This window comes from Guillardia theta (genome assembly GCF_000315625.1).
Source record: "Guillardia theta CCMP2712 unplaced genomic scaffold GUITHscaffold_66, whole genome shotgun sequence".
NCBI classification, from domain to species: domain Eukaryota; class Cryptophyceae; order Pyrenomonadales; family Geminigeraceae; genus Guillardia; species Guillardia theta.
Window position 1 is genome coordinate 286666 of NW_005434608.1, and position 15915 is coordinate 302580.

Genomic DNA, 15915 nt, shown 5'->3' on the forward strand with positions numbered 1-15915 from the left:
GCAGGGCAGGGCAGGGCAGTGCAGGGGAACTGACGGCAAAGAGACTAGAAGAGAGGATAGGAGCTCGGCGAAGGAAGAAGACAAGAGGAAAGTGGCCATAGCAAGCTTTTCACCTGCTTCTCCCCCCCGGGCGAGATGATTCCATACCCATCGATAATGATGCGACAGCACTCGTGGTGAATGGGCGTGTGCTGCAATGAGGCAACCCCGATCAGATCCCTGACGAGAGGAAGCAGGTCGATCAGGACAAGCTTGCAAGCGTCGATTTCACTGCCCGCCTGTGATGCTGCGGTCAGAAGGGAAATGGCAAGAGGAGAGATGGACAACAACCTTACTTGTTGACGGGTTTGATGCTTCCTCTGCATCCCCTCCACTTCCCAGCTGCTGCTCAGCTCCTGCTGAAGAGATCATGCTCTTGAGCTCAACCAGGTTGAAGTAGAGGATCCTGAGAGTGAACGTAATGAGCGTCTCAACCGCCGCGTCATATCGCTGGTTGTCAAAGTTCGACAGGATGTTCTTGACTCCCGTGAACGTCTCCCTGCAAACTTCGATGCACCAGGGGAACCAGGAAAAGTTTCCGACGTCGTGAGGAAAGACGATCCTGTCCTTGACCTCTTCCTTCTTGAACAGACCCTCGAAGAAGGACCCGTCTCCCCTATGCGCTCGCACCCACGACGTACACATGAGCTCGACGTGCGCCAGGAGGATAAGGACTGAGAGCGGCGCTGACCGAGAGCGGCGTGCTGAAGAGAGGAAGTGCTCGGGCAGGGTCAGGAAGGCGACGGCGTCGCAGGGGTAGTGGTAGCTGGAGTCGTCCTGAGCTGAGAAACAGGTTTGACACCCTTCGACGTTTGCAAGGAGGTTGAGGGTGATGCAGGCGCTGGACTTGCTGTCCGGTAAGGAGGAAGAGGAGGAAGAGGCTGAGGAGGAAGGGGCGTTGAGACAAGAACGCAAGGAAGGAGGAGGAGTGAAGGAAGGAGACGAAGGAGAAGCAGAAGGAGACGAAGGAGAGGCAGAAGGAGGGGGAGGAGAGGCAGAAGGAGGGGGAGGAGAGGCAGAAGGAGGGGAAGGAGGAATTGGTCCGTCGTCATTGAGCACGCCGGCCGACCATATAACGTTGAGGTTGGAATCGTAGGTGAGGGAGGAGGTAGAGCTTGCGATAGAGCTGCAGCCGTCGCAGGAGTGAAGTCCGGACTCCATGTCAAAGGTCCTGCACACAAACTTCCTCCTCCCTGCTCTCTCCTTCACATGCACGTGTAGCGTCTGCCCGTTGCTGTACAAGAGACATCCTAGGGGGGAGGGCAGTAGATCTCGTTCCGTCAGGGCAGCCTGCGCGCTGTCCCCCGATATCGCAACCAGGTGATGAAAACCGCAGGCAATCTCCGACAGGTTCTTCTTGGTCATGCTGGGAACGAGCACAGGAACGAGCCGGTCGGTCGAGTCGCCCAGCCCGAGCTGGCCATGGCAGTTGCAGCCGAAGCTCCACAGCTCTCCGCTCTCAGAGAGGACGCAAGTGAAGTGAGTGCCGCACGAAATCTTCACAACCTTGACGTTCCGGAGTGTCTCCACCTGCATCGGCGACGAGACGCTGTCGGTGTGACCGAGGCCAAGTTGACCCTGGTGGTTGTAGCCGAAGGTGAACAGCTTGCCGTCTTCGAGCACAACGCATGTGTGGCTGTACCCGCACGCGATCATGCTGGCTGGCCGCTCTTGGAGCGCTGCGATGAGGGTGGGGACGTTGGTGGACGACCTGCTCCCGAGACCGAGCTGACCGTTGAGATTCTTGCCGCAGGAGAAGACCATCCCTTCCTCCGTCAGGAAGATCGTGTGGTACTGACCGCATGCGGCAAGGCGGACGAGATGAGGAGAGGGGAGTTCAACCCTGTGCGGCAGCAGCTGGTTGGGTCTGGTGCCGATGCCTAGCTGCCCGCAGTCGTTGAGTCCGAAGGAGAAGGCAGAGCCGTCGGAGGAGACGACGACGGAGTGGTGATAGCTGCAAGACGCCGAGAGGACGCGGACGTGCTTGAGGGACTCTACGAGAAGGAGGGAGGGGGACATCTTGGTAGACCCAAGTCCTAGCTGACCGTGGTTGTTGCACCCACACGAGTAGACTTGTCCTGCTGACGTGACTACCAGCACGTGCTCTGCCCCGTTGAAGCAGCTGACCTGCACTACCTTGCAGTCGGGCGGTAGCCCCTCCATGAGCTCGATGTCGCTGCTGTACTCCTTGGACCTGTTGGCCGACCCTTGATGTGTTTCTCTCGCTAACTGCCCCGTTGAGTTCAACCCGCAGCAGTAGACCTGACAGGATGTCAGACGTGTTTGAAGTATTGTTCTTGTTGATCAATGGAATCGTCGTCGTCGTCGTCATCGTCATCGTCATCGTCATCGTCATCGTCATCGTCATCGCCATCATCATCATCATCGCCATCATCATCATCATCGCCATCATCATCATCATCATCATCATCATCATCATCATCATCATCATCATCATCATCATCATCATCATCATCATCATCATTTTCATCACCTTGCCCTCTTCCGTCAGGAAGTACGACGTCTCACTCCCAGCAGCTACCTTCACGATCCGCTTCCTCCTCAGCGACTGAACCAAGGACATTTCGACTTGCTCTCTGAAAGTTGAGTGCCCTAGCTCGCCCTTCCTGTTCTGCCCACACGCAAACACTCCGCAGTCTCCCTCCCCATGTGTCTCCTCATTCACACAAGACGACAGGGAGGAGGAGGAGGAGGAGGCAGCGAGTCCGCGCTCGTCGCATGCCTTGTGAGCAGCGGCATCCTGCGACAGCATGTCGTTGTGCAAGCACATGGGGCCGACGAGCCTGATGGTTCGGAGGATAGAGCCATCTCTTACATCTAACGCTTCTACCACAACGTGACCGGATCTTATCAACCTGTCTTACATGGTAAGAGGAAGTTTGGAGAGCATGCTAGCACTTTGGAGCAAACTAGTGCACAAAAGTCTAGAATGCCAATCATTAATGCAATAACACCCAGTTTTCTCGACATCCCACTCACTGTTTCACTCTCCCTGAATGCGTGCTTCTATGTGTTCGTTCTCGTATGGAATTGTATCTCCTTACCTCTTCACGGAGTACAACAAACTCCCGTCTCCAAAGATTGGACCGTACTCCACATCAGCAGACTGGAACTTATCTAGAACGCCTGTCTCTTGCAGACTGACTTTGTCAAGGATGAAGATCTTCTTCTTCTCTTCTCTGACGCTGCTGTGAGATCGGAAGAAAAGCCAACTGCCAGCGCAAGCCAGCCATCCTTTCTCTCCTTTCCTATACGAGCTGCATGATACAACTCCGACATCTTGGCCTTGCGATATCCCCTTGGCGATCTTCATCAATCCAACGTTGCAGTGAAGGAATATGAAAGATCCGTCAGAAGCAATCGTCGAGTAGTTCTCAGTGAAATCTGCCTTCTTTTACAAGACACCGTCAGTTCCAGCTAGACTTCGGCATCCAAACACAAACACACACTCTCTGACACTCACACTGACGCAAAGATCAAAAGCAGAACGGGTCAAGTGTAGATCACCAGCACACACATCATGTTCGGAAGGATCTCCGGCAACACAGCCATCCCCTCCTCCACTTCAGCAGCTCACCGCAGCGCCGATCCTCCAAGTTCGCAGGGAGTTGGAAGAGCACAGGGAAGACAGCGGGGTGTGGAACCACCTTCTGAGTACTGTGCATGACTCGTCCTCCTCTTGGACGCTTGTGCACTCAACAAACCGGCTGACCAACGAGAAGACGTCTAGCTGCAGCTCGCTGCTCCTGATGCCAAGAAGAGCTGACCGCAGGACCCTCGACAAGCTGCCCTGATGGATTGAGAGATGAAAATGAGCACGTAGCGCCTGCTCCCGCTGCTGCAAGGGGAACCCCTCCCCGCTGGCGATGTCTGCTAGGGTTTCCGCCAACGGCTCCAGGACCTCCTCGTCCTCTCCCATCAGGCTCAACGGGGGAAGACCATCCAAGATCTCGCAGAGAGAGTCGCACACCTGAGCTAGCAGCTCATGCCTGTCCCTGGACAAGGACCGGATGGTGAGGAACAACGTCTGGAGACCCAGTTTTACCATCACAGGGAGACTGGACCTCTTGCGGGAGGGGCACGACAGCCTCCTCCCTCTCTGCTCACACGCGCTGCTGCTGAATCTCGCTGCCTTGTGCAGCTCGTAGAGCTGCAGGGCAACTCTTGCGCTCAGCATCATCGATGAACGAGATCCGCCAATCTCACTGCGACTGATGGCGTCCTTTGATATCATTCTGATCCACTCCTCTACGCCCTCAGTGTGCTCTAGAGCATGTCCGAAACACGGTTTGCATCTTTCGCCCTCCTGCTCCGCCCCCTCTGCTCTTGTGACATGTTCCTGAAGGTGGGCGTACCTGGTAGCAACCAGGCTCTCGTCCGAGCTGATGGATGTGTAGGAGGTGTTCAGTGCGCTATGTTGGCTCATCTTGACGTTGGCGGGGTCAATGTTCCTTAGCTGTTCGTACATGTGCTTGTATTCCGACGGCATCGTAGTTGCGATGTTATCACCCTGCTGCCGTCTCGCCATCCCCCACCGGAGCTGAAAAAGCAGAACTTCAGTATTGTACAGGAGGAATCAAGGCAAGAAACAAGGTTGATGGGGAAGAATGCGAGAGGATTAGAGCATGGAGGGCATGGAAGGAGGGCATGGGGTATGGGGGGTATGGAGTGGAGAAGGAGGAGCTACGATATAGGAGCGTGTGAACCAGGGGTGGGGCGGGGAAAGCATGGAGCAGGAGATTGCCTAAAACAATTATTGATAGTATAAATATATAAGCCGGAACTACTTTATACCAGGACTGATGGTACGATTATAAATTATTAAAATAAAAAGTTGCTCCCAGGAGCCTTAAGTGTATTATATGTTGTCGAAAAATATTTGTTTTGAAAAACATAAATATTTTAGAATGTGAAATAATATATTTTCGGATCCATTCCTTATTTTGTCGGGGGGATCATTTAGTACCAATGACATACCCTACCCCTTCGTTGCTGAGCCATACCCCTCTGATTTGATTCAATTCTAGGGTGAAATGTACCCAAGAATTGGGCACATAGTACCACCCTACCCTACATCCTCCACAATAGCTTTACTTCAGCATAGTCTTTTTAAAAATGAGACTTTTAGGTATCCCCTCGTCCCCCCGCCTGCAATATGGGCAGTGGAGGGGATGAGGAGACCGGCCCTTGACGCCAACAAACCATGGCAAAACCTTGTGGCGGGGAGGAGGGAGGAGAGAGGGGGGGGGAGAGGGTGGAAGGTGGAGGGTGGAAGATGCACAAGCTGTGAAAGGAGGGAGCATGTCACGGGTAGGAGGGAGCATGGACATGCAGGAAAGGAGCATGGACTGGGAATAACTCCTGAGGCAGGACGGGTTAATGGTGACGAGGGTGCGATGGAGGAGTGAAGACGTCCAGACAAATGAGCGACAAACAGGATGATTGTGGTCAAACCAGGATGGTGGTTACTTGTGAGAACCAGCGAGCAGGAGCAATAAGGCTAGGGAGAGGTGGTGAGGACATGAATGCGATAACGACAAAGGATGGTGAGGTGGCATGGCAAGTCCCATGTGAGCATGGAAGGAACATGAGTTCAACTCAGATGAATGCTAGAGAATGTGTAGAAGAGAGGCGGCAGCTGCTGGTATTGGTTGTGATGGGAAGAGGAGAAGCGGTGAATGAGACGAGAGAGAGACCGTAGAAAGCGAGTCCGATTTTCTTGAGCATGTGGTGGGGAGTTACTCTCAATCCTAGCTCAGTTGTCTACCATCAGTCTGAATGATTGTATTCCTCATCTTACAGGAATGAGATTCTTCGCAATGTCAAGGAGCTTGTGATCAAGGTTCAGCAGGATGAATGACCGGTGGTACCATCAGACGGCTGTCGTTGTGCTCCTGATATTTTTGGAACAGGATTGGAAACGTTTTCGCTGCTCTCTTCCTATGTGTCCTGCATACAGTGCGAGCTCAAACTGCCAGCAGTGGTTGTGATGCTGGCTCTTTCTGCTGCACCTTGCCGCCATGTCGCTGTGGGACTTACGTAACTTGTTTGGCCAACACCAACTGCCTCAGTGCTGTCTGCGAGATTTGCCCTCCAGGATCGTACTGCACGTGCGAAGCAGGTCTGCTACAGCCAAGAGCTGGGTAGAGGGGTCTTCTTGTGACTGTTACCGGCAGCATGTCCGAAATCGCTGACGTCGACGCCGAGCAATCTCATCAGGTTCCTTACAGTAACTTGATGTTCAGTATGAGGGTCACGTGGGGTCGGCAGGGTCTGCCCTTCGGGATACTATTGCCCCATGTTCTCCGGCCGTCCAACACCGTGCCCAGCCGGTGATCACAATGAGGAGAGACGGGTCCAACTTTGTGACTAGAGTCGCAGGGACATACGGTGACAAGACAGGGTTGAAGGCTTTGGAAGATTGCAAGAAATGCCAACTGCTGCTTGACTCAAGGTTTCCATCTCCATTTGGTCTCTGAAGGTGATAAAGTCGAACAGTGAAGGCTCGTCAAAGTGCAAGTTGTCGAACGCCGGGATTGCAGGTCTGTGCGAAAGAGCTGTGCCCAATCCCGCCTCACCAATACCTCCAGTCATCTGCGCCTCATGTGGAGGGTCACTTGTGTGAGTATCGATACGGATGCTGTGGAGCAAATTCTGAATTGTTCATCGGTTGGGCGAATGCAGCATTGGACTGTTGTGTTACGTCGGGTCAGTCTCTTGAGAATTATGAGAATCTTCGTTGATGGGAGGTGTAGAATGCATTGGAGGAGGCTGCGGGCAAGGCAAGCAGAGTCAAGATTCCTTGAGTCCACTGTGAGATTTTACCGATCTCTTCCTCCTTCGACTTTTTTTCGCAACTGAAGTGTCCCCTGATGACCTTGTTGTCTGCTCCTGGTGAGTATCAACTGACATTGCTTCCTGGCGTTTTCTCTGCAGGGTCCGCAACTCAAACCACCAGGTAACCATCCCCTGTTAACAATAGAACGAACCTGAGAGCCATTGTGTTCTTTCTTGCTCAGCCAACTTCTCGCCGATGGAGAGCTACGGCACCGATGACGACACGTCATCAGACCGACTGTACCCCGGGGACTCCATGGAGCCAACGGCTCCGATAGCCAAAGTCTTGAGTGCAGATGAGAGGAGGGAGCAGCTAAGAAGGAGGATGGAAGTAATCTTAACACTGGAGCTGCCTGACAGCAGACTGACTCTTCTTGTGAATGAAAGGAGCTTGAACGGCAAGAATCGATCAAGGCAGTTGCGAAGGGCAAGGTAATCTTGAGGTGTTCAAGGTGCTGCTGCTGACGAAGGAGCACAGGTCCAAGACAAGGCCCGAGAGAGCCTGATAGAAGACAATAGGGTAGAACGCATATTGACTCTGCGATGGTACGCGCGCTGATCAACATCGCATTTGCAGATGCAAGCAAGAGTCGGGAAAGCATCACAAGGTCATTGTGCCCTTCTTACTCTTCAATTGTAATCTCTACCTTGCATTGACATGTAGACAGGGAAGAAAAGCTTGTTCGGAAAGGATAAGAAGAAGCATGATGATGAAGTCAACATAGAAGTCTGCGTATGATTCCTCAACGCGATGTTTTCTTCATCTTCGTTTGACTTTTTCGCTTAACTTCTCTCACTGTGGGAGACGCTTTCTGTACAATATGTGTCCTTGCCTTTAGAAACATCTATATACCTCTGAATTCACTTTATTATGCACATTTCTTCTAAGATCGCAGTCTGTTACACTTGTCTCCTCCGATTCTTCTTTTCTTTCACTTCACTACCATACCCAACAGAGAAATGTTACAGAAGTGAATCATCTAGCCCCTGCAAGGCAAGATGATTAGAGAGGCTTCCTGAGAAGCAACAGAACCAACTTCGAGCATAATGCCGCAAGAAGACGTAGTAAGTAGCCCACGAGATTACTATCGCAAGAAAGCTCTTCTGCACAGACAAGGCAAGTCAGGCATTCGCTCTTCCATCAGCTGATTTTTCACCTGCATCACCATCTCCCCGCTGGTGAAGTTGAAGCTGGGAAACGAACAGTGTGAGAAGATCATGAATGTTAGAGCACAGGGCAGGTGACGAGCCCATCACATCATGTATGTTAGAGCAGAGAACAGGAGACGAGGAGAGCAGGCAGGGGTAGCGGGAGAGCAAAACCACATCGCTCACATAGAGAAAACGTCGACGCATCCCTGCCGGAACTCCGGGTTGGTGAACAATGAGAAGAAACTTCTGAGTTTGCGGGGGCGCAAGAGGTGTGAGAAAGACATCATCTTGAAGGTCTCAATGGCCTGCGTTACCCGCCCAGTCATAGTGCCCTCCTGCCCCGTGGCATCGCTTTTGTGTGCTGTCCTCCTACAGCCTTTGTGCTCGGGATGGTTCAGAGCACAGGACGAGGCACCTGCAGAGCTCCGTCCTAGCAGACGAGAAGCCCCTGAGATCAGCAGAACGAGCAGGATCCCGCCGACTGTGGCTACCTCCTCCAGAGCTGGTGGGAACAAATCTACATCTCCGATTCCATTGCACCCGAAGCCCCTCCTCCTCCCACAGTCATCGGGCACGAGGGCTCTGACGCAGACCTGCTCCTCGGGCTTCCTCGGATCCCCCAGCATGACATGGGTTCTCCTCGCCCTCGCCCTCTCCCCTTGCCATCCCATCCATCGCGCCCCGTCCTCCAACCCCAGCATCCTTGCCCGCCCTTCTCTTGCCCACGGAGCTATTGAAACTCTTCGTGCCCCTGCCTGAAAAAACTCTAATTGAGCTCCTAGTAAATAATGCCCATCCCCCAACCTAGTCCTCACCAAACAAGTCAGCGAGCGCCCGATGTCCGGCCCGACGGGCACTGGCAGCATACTAGACTGAAAATGATCCGATCGGATCACCCGGTGATCGATTCAAGCCTAGTCCGGGCAAGCTCCTCCTCCGCCTCCGCCTCCGCCGCCTCTTCCTAGTCCTCGTCCTAGTCATCCTCCTCGTCCTCGTCCTCGCGCGAGGAGTCCTCGTCCCACTTCAGGCTTGCTATCGCCGAGGCGCTGAGCAGCAGCCTATTGACCTTCCGGACCCCGGGCCCAACTTGGCAAGGGTCCGCAGGGCCTAACACGGACCCAGACTGACTAACTCGGAAAGCACTCAATTGAGCCTCGGAGTATCATGAGCCGCGAGCGAGGACAATCCGAGGCAGCGGGAGACAACTCCGATCCTGACTCCCGGAGTACGATCGGGAGTGCCCGGCGGGTCAGCGGGGCCCGGGCCGGGCGCCCGCCGCAGCCTGGGCTAGTGATAAGTTTACTCAAAGTCACTCAAGTTAAAATGAAGTTTTACGGGCCTTGTTTTTTTTAGCCTTTTGACCGTTTTTTCCCCCTACTACTCTTGACTCCTCTCATAACCTTCTTAGAGACTCTGACCCCACCCCCCTGGGTGTAAGAGAGGCCTTTTTTGACCCACCCCTACTTCTAGCCTTTTGTAACCCCCTTTCCTCCATGCAAAATGGCCCCGGGCCTCGAAGTAGTACCCACCCCTCCTTCCGGGCCGGTCACTCTATATCAACGTACACAATGCAGCGCCGGCTACGGGAGGCGCTTCATGGCGCATCGACGGAGGGAGGGAGCGAGCGAGGACATGCGCCTACTCCATCGCTTCAGCTCCATCCATTGCACAACACACCATCTCCTCACTCCTCCTTCCCTGCTCAAGTCCCCGTCCAGCGCCCTCGGACTTCACAACACTATCGAAGTCCCGATCCGGCTCGCTCCTTCCCACCGCGAGCCAGCACGGTGATGGGAAACACCAAGGGAAAGGCAGGGTGGAAGGCTAGTGGACAAGCAAACAGCAAGAAAGACAGAGGATACGAAGCGTCTCCTAGCAACGTCATGAGGCCTCGCTCGAGTATGGGCTTGTCATCACAGAGAGATCTGGTCACAGATACAGAGCTCTCAGTGTACCACGCCGCCATGAAGGCGTTCCCCACAAAGGAACCAGCGCTCACCAGGCAGAAAATGATATGCACGTCGTGCCATGACGGCCTCTCGGTTTATGACGATAGAAACCCAAGAGAAGAGGCGATGGTGCACAAGCCGAGTGCTGCAGATGAAGATGACCGGAGCAGGTTCAAGAGGAGCAAGGCGCGGGTGCGAAGGAAAGTCAGCTCCAAGGAAGATGAGGAAGGTTGGCAACGAAGTCATGTCATGCAATAGTGATTGATATGTCTTGATAGACCCTCGGGTTGAGATCAAGAGGAACCAACAAGCCATGATGTCTGCTCTTGAGAAACTCAACGCCCTGACTGACTTCAGCCAAGAGGATCTATCCAAGAACGCTCTTGAGGTTGGTGAATCGTGCTCGGCTGCCGCATTGAGGCATGATGCAGGGACGAGAAGTAGAGTGGAGGGTCGATGACGTGGAGAAGTACTCGCAAACGATCGTTGCAAGAGAGAAACTGAGCAAGTTCGCATGTGAGCTGAGAGATTTGACGTGATCGGCGTTGCGTTAGAGATCCTTGGGGCAGGTGCTTCTGCGCCGAATTGGCCAGCCCTTGATGTCGAAATGAACAAGACAAACGTGAACAAGGCGTGTTCTTAAGATGCTGGTAGTCATGCTGATACAGGAAATCTTGTCCAAGTGCGAAGTGTTGGACAAGGCCCTTGCTGAGATGGCCAAGAATCAGGCCAGGCAAGTCCAGCAGATTGCAGAATCCAAAGGTGAGGAGGAGAATGATGATGCATGCTTCTGCATGCCACAGTGAAGCTCTTTACAGCTGAGGTAGAGACGGTCGACAGACAAGTTCAGACTGTGGAAGAGAACGTCTCCTACTCGGCAGACGTGTCGACACGAGTAAGCAACCACTACGATGAGAGATGAAGATGGAAGATGACATGTGGGCTTGCAAGGCTACAAGGCTGATGAATGCGTCTCGGATGAACAACGTTGGACTGGGTCACATGATCGACCTTGAGGTGAAGATCACTCCTGCTTGAGTTCGGCACTCTCCTCCTCCTGCTCCTCCTGCTCCTGCACCCATGCTCCTGCTCCTGCTCCTCTCCCTCCCCCCAGCAATTGGATTTGTGTCTTTCAATGAGAGTGGAAATGACTTCACTGAACTGGAAATACATCTCAGAACTGTATCGGAGAAGAAGGGTACAAAGCGATGAAGAATGAGATGAAGTCGTCCAGCAAAAGAGGTGATATCGAACTGGCTTCCCTCGTTTCTTGACGTTTCCGACCAACTTCTCAAAGAGTACGAAGATCTGGTTACCAAGAAGCTCGTAGACGAGGCAAACGTTTTGAGCTGTGCTGTAAAGGTCGTGATGTCATGGCGCAACAGATGGCGAAGGCGATCAAAGAGTTGTTGGCGGAGCGAAAGAAGATGATTCAGGTGATGGAAACCCTCATCGCCAGCGCAAGAGAGCACGCAAAGAGGGCGCAAGAAACGGAAAAGAAGTGAGTTGCAGTGAAGATGGCCGTGCCTCCCTTTGAAATCACGCTGTTCGGCAGGGAGACAGAGAACAAGTTCGTGCAGACCGAACCGATCTCGTTCAGCACCAAAGAGAGCGCAAGTCGGCAGGTAAGAAGCGACTTGTTCGAGCGGTTCGTGCCTCCCCGTCCTGATCTTCAACCGCACAGGTCGATAGCGAGCAGGTAGGAGGTGAAGTAGACGCTGCTGCAGACTCCACGAGCAAGGTTTCTCCCTTGATGCAGAGGAGGGGCGAGGGTCAGCGTTGTCCTGTAGGCGATAAGGCAGTGGAAGGACTACTTGAGTCAGTTCGCAAACAAGCCCAAGGCGAGCGTTGCTCCAGCATCGATCCTCTACAGATTTCTCAAAGGTACAAATACCCTGCTCCTGCTCCTGCTCCTGCTCCTGCTCCTGCTCCTACTCCTGCTCCTGCTCCTGCTCCTGCTCCTGCTCCTGCTCCTGCTCCTGCTCCTGCTCCTGCTCCTGCTCCTGCTCCTGCTCCTGCTCCTGCTCCTGCTCCTGCTCCTGCTCCTGCTCCTGCTCCTGCTCCTGCTCCTGCTCCTGCTCCTGCTCCTGCTCCTGCTCCTGCTCCTGCTCCTGCTCCTGCTCCTGCTCCTGCTCCTGCTCCTGCTCCTGCTCCTGCTCCTGCTCCTGCTCCTGCTCCTGCTCCTGCTCCTGCTCCTGCTCCTGCTCCTGCTCCTGGTTTTGTGCTGGTGAATTATGTTCTGATCTTGAGCGCAGGGATTCTCACAGAAACTCGCCGCATTCTCAGAGATTCCCCCCATAAAACACTTCCAGGTGAGTACGTGCATCCAGCACTTTATGCTCTGCTCTGACCTCCCTCCTCCTCGCTCTAACTCTCACTTACTCTGCTCTGACCTCCCTCCTCCTCGCTCTAACTCTCTCTCACTTGCTCACTCCTCTTCCTGGTCCTCCCTCCCAACCACCTTCACCTGCTCCTGCTCCTGCTCCTGCTCCTGCTCCTGCTCCTGCTCCTGCTCCTGCTCCTGCTCCTCTTCCACTCCTCATGCTGCTCTCCTTGCAGAGATCGTGTACGAGTTCACAGTTCACAAGTTCGGCCTCAAGTCGGTTGCGGACGCGAGACTGTCCGACCTCCTGGGCTCTCTCCCAGCTTACAAGGTTGCCGCCCTCCCCCTCCTTCCCAGCTCATCTCCATCAGGACTCCATGCCCCTCGCTCGCATCTTCGGAAGACTCTGCGGGCTGTTGGAAGAGGAGTACTCGCAGGTGAAAGTCAATGGGGGGAGCAGGAGCAGGAGCAGGACCAGGACCAGGACCAGGACCATGAGCAGGAGCAGGAGCAGGAGCAGTGGAGAGAAGAGAAGGGGGAAGAAAGGGGGGAGGAGACCTGAATTTGGGGAGGTAGAGGAGCAGGACGAGAGCGACTGGGACGAGTACGAAGAAGATTGTAAGGGGAGAATGGTTGACAATTCGCAGGACGCGCTGATCTTCTTCTGCTCTGCTTACGATCTGCTCGAGTCAACAAGCATGGGAGGATCGAGTCGATCGATGACATGGTCTGTGTGCCCTTGCCCTTGCCCCTGCCCCTGCCTTTGCTCTTTCTCCTGCTGTCAATATGAAGATTTGTGCCATCGTTTGAAAGGGGAGTGCTGATTTTGCAAATCGCATCAGGTTCGATCTTGGGACTTCAACTAGAGGTTCTCTTTCCTCGTCCTCGTCCTCCTCCCTCTCCAACTTCCCCCCTCCCCCCTTTTCCTCCTGCATTCAAAACCTTTCCCATCTCCCTTTCATCGCCTCTCCTCCTCTCCGCTCCTGGTTCTCTAACGCGACCTCGTTGTAGTGATTCTGTCGGAGCTGTTGACCATCACCAACAAGATTTTTAGCTCCTTCACTCCCGGGAAGGGATCCACCATCTCGAGTCTCCTTCCCCCTCCTTCCCGCCTCCTCCTCCTCACTTGACCGCAGCTGCCGAGCTCGTGGCCAAGATCACCAAGCTGCAAGAGCCTCCTCCCAACGTCAAAGATCCTCCTCCTCATCGGGTGCGAGCAGGAGCTGTCGTGCATGCCGGGTACTGAGAGGAGGACGGCAGGTGCCGAAGCGCGAGTGGGAGAGATTCAAAGCTGTCATGGCGAGCAAAGCGCACAGTTCGTCACAGGCAGACAAGGTTGGTGAACATGTTGAGAAGATGTGACAACGAGCTCTGATGTCAACATGGGCTAAAGTCTTGAGTTGGCTTGTCGAGTTTTCCTGGCACTCAACTTTATCCTTGAATATCTACTTGCATGAATGTGCAATGACGTTGTAGCATGTTTCAATGTGCCGTCTACATTCTTGTTGTCTGATTTCAGACGTCTCATTTGCATTCTCGTTGTGAAATCTCACCTTGCGTGTGCTCGTTACCTTGTACTGTCTTATCCTCACCAGGTGACTGTCGATCTCGAGCTCTGGTTGGATGCGATTCTCGACAAAACATTCGAGTTCCTTGAGGTGATGCAGGACAAGAGAGCAGAGGAGAGAAGAGCAGAGCAGGGCAGAGCAGAGAAGAGGCGAGAGGAGGCGAGAGGAGGCGAGACGAGGAGGGGAGGGGAGAGGAGAGGGGAGGAGAGGGGAGGACAGGGGAGGAGAGGGGAGGGAGAGAAGGCGAAGAGAGGAGTATAGAAAAGATAAGGCGAGAGGAGGAGAAAGGATGGCAGAGAAACGACCGAATGCATGAGAGAAGAGGACAGAGGTTCTCGGGAGCTGCATATGTTGACCGTGATGTCTAACAGTCGCAAGAGACGGATCTGATCCGCATCTTCAACGAGAACGACGCCAATGGAGATGGAATACTGACATTCGAAGAGTTCTTGGGTGAGATGAAAGAGATAGAGAGGGAAGGACTCTGCAACGTTGTTTGTTCCTCTGCAAGATTCTTGCACAAGACAACTCGATGTTGTTAGTTGTTCGCTGGGTCCAGCAACATTGTCAGTGTCTTGTTCCACTCTTGACATCTTGGTCAGAACTTGTTCGCAACATGTCTGGGTCGAGCACGCACGGGAAGGAGCTTCTGGATCAGTGCCAATCTGCGTATGCTGCCATGTAAGACTTTGACGTCTTTCCGCTCTACTTACCCGAAACTTGCCAGGTTGAAACAAAGTGCCGATGGCAGGATAACACCCAAGGTGAAAGAAACTTTCTGTGAATGGCCCATTTCCCTCTTACATGTTGTGTATCGATCCTCTCCCTCTCTCCTTCACCACCTCCTTGTCTCACGCAGAACATTCTCGCAGATCTTTGCACAAACTTGGCGGCACCATTACCACATTACCGTCAGAACCAAGACGGAGCGACGTGAGAGCATCTGATCGACGGAGATCCATCTGATGACCTGCTCATTGCAGGCGATGACGTCAGCGATGAAGAGCCGGCGGTTTGCAGACAATCTTTGCATCATCTGCAGTTGATGTCTTGATCAAGGACGAGGATAAGGACAAGCAGGATGAAAAGGGAGGCAGGTAGAGAGTGAAAACTCGTGTGATGGAACATCGTGACATCTCCCCTTGCCAGAGCTGAGAACTGGGGTGAAGACCACGCAAGCTGCGATCATATCTAGTGAACGTCTTGACTGCAGACAAGATGGACGACATGCTTGAAGAAGCTCTGTGGGACATCGAGCAAGTGAGTTGGACATGTCAGAACAACATCGTTGAGCCTGCTGTCAGTTCAAGCAAGACCATCCCCAGATCACCGAGCAGAATATCTTCCTCCTGCAGCTGCTGGAGCAGGTGTGTCGATCAAGGAGGGAGGAGATGATTCGGACGCTCACTGTATTGCTCTCGCTGCAGGCACAAAATGTTCGATATTCAATCCATCAGAGGTATGGCGAATCCCATCCGTTTCCTCATCCTCATCCTTGTCCTCCTCCTCCTCCTCCTCCTCCTCCTCCTCCTCCTCCTACTACTACTACTACTACTACTACTACTCTTTCTCATCCTCCTCCTCTTCATCATCCTCTTGTCTGTCAGCATATCCCCCATCGTGCAAGGATTATCAAGCATCGATATTCACCACCGCTAACATGATACGTTCCTTTCCTGGTTCGCTTGCAGGATTGGGACTGAAGAAGAGGCCCTTCAGAACATACGAGAACTGAAACGCAACAAGATCAAAGTAGACAACTATGATGTTATTTCATGCAACCCTCCTCATGTCGACTCTAGGTAGAACGAAGGATACTTCAACTGATCCGAATCTTCGCTCCTCGCCCTGGTATTTCACCTGCCCTCCTGCTCCTCCCGTTCACTAGGCTCATAGGACGGAGCGAGAGAGTGAAGATACTTGTGCAGGAAGCAGGTAATGACTCTCCTCCTCCACCGCTACCCTATAGGACTCGAGACCTCCCTCCCTCCACACTCCCTCCCTCACTCACTCACTCCCGGCCTCC

At 53.5% G+C, this 15915-nt stretch overlaps 4 protein-coding genes across 4 annotated transcripts; 2 read left to right on the forward strand and 2 right to left on the reverse strand.

The window, feature by feature from the left end:
* Positions 1–1341: 1341 nt before the first annotated feature.
* On the reverse strand, positions 1342–2812 carry GUITHDRAFT_75473 (hypothetical protein; the record flags this gene model as incomplete). Its single annotated transcript, XM_005827513.1, has 2 exons — positions 1342–2301; positions 2534–2812. Coding segments are annotated over 2 exons (1239 nt in total), but the record flags the coding sequence as incomplete, so codon positions are not given.
* A 3062-nt stretch (positions 2813–5874) lies between these two features.
* Positions 5875–7784, forward strand: GUITHDRAFT_154107 (hypothetical protein). The gene is made up of 15 exons (XM_005827514.1): positions 5875–5923; positions 5973–6181; positions 6237–6279; positions 6331–6392; positions 6442–6514; positions 6559–6602; positions 6651–6681; positions 6745–6768; positions 6816–6873; positions 6997–7018; positions 7080–7228; positions 7285–7329; positions 7376–7417; positions 7475–7505; positions 7566–7784. The coding sequence occupies exons 1-15, from the start codon at positions 5913–5915 to the stop codon at positions 7634–7636; spliced, it is 915 nt and encodes a 304-aa protein (XP_005827571.1). The 5' UTR covers positions 5875–5912; the 3' UTR covers positions 7637–7784.
* Positions 7785–7860: 76 nt separating this feature from the next.
* On the reverse strand, positions 7861–8750 carry GUITHDRAFT_142685 (hypothetical protein; the record flags this gene model as incomplete). The annotated part of the gene is made up of 3 exons (XM_005827515.1): positions 7861–8001; positions 8055–8088; positions 8233–8750. 3 exons carry the CDS (start codon positions 8748–8750, stop codon positions 7861–7863), a joined length of 693 nt encoding a protein of 230 aa, XP_005827572.1.
* Positions 8751–9839: 1089 nt separating this feature from the next.
* Positions 9840–15695, forward strand: GUITHDRAFT_113379 (hypothetical protein; the record flags this gene model as incomplete). The annotated part of the gene is made up of 30 exons (XM_005827516.1): positions 9840–10227; positions 10277–10386; positions 10430–10514; positions 10568–10620; positions 10667–10760; positions 10817–10893; positions 10950–11015; positions 11177–11240; positions 11361–11499; positions 11554–11623; positions 11683–11739; positions 11789–11882; positions 12558–12652; positions 12693–12758; positions 12969–13048; positions 13164–13189; positions 13458–13531; positions 13582–13656; positions 13917–13979; positions 14261–14342; positions 14492–14570; positions 14617–14653; positions 14762–14822; positions 14873–14901; positions 14949–14986; positions 15039–15052; positions 15103–15149; positions 15194–15256; positions 15317–15348; positions 15581–15695. The coding sequence occupies 30 exons, from the start codon at positions 9840–9842 to the stop codon at positions 15693–15695; spliced, it is 2373 nt and encodes a 790-aa protein (XP_005827573.1).
* Positions 15696–15915: the final 220 nt, after the last annotated feature.

Bases quoted from the DNA above. Each gene is read 5' to 3' on its own strand.
- GUITHDRAFT_154107 (XM_005827514.1), top strand. The intron at 6,280-6,330 runs GTTCCTTACAGT...TGGGGTCGGCAG, and splicing joins ACGCCGAGCAATCTCATCAG to GGTCTGCCCTTCGGGATACT. The intron at 6,769-6,815 runs GTCAGTCTCTTG...TGGGAGGTGTAG, and splicing joins GGACTGTTGTGTTACGTCGG to AATGCATTGGAGGAGGCTGC.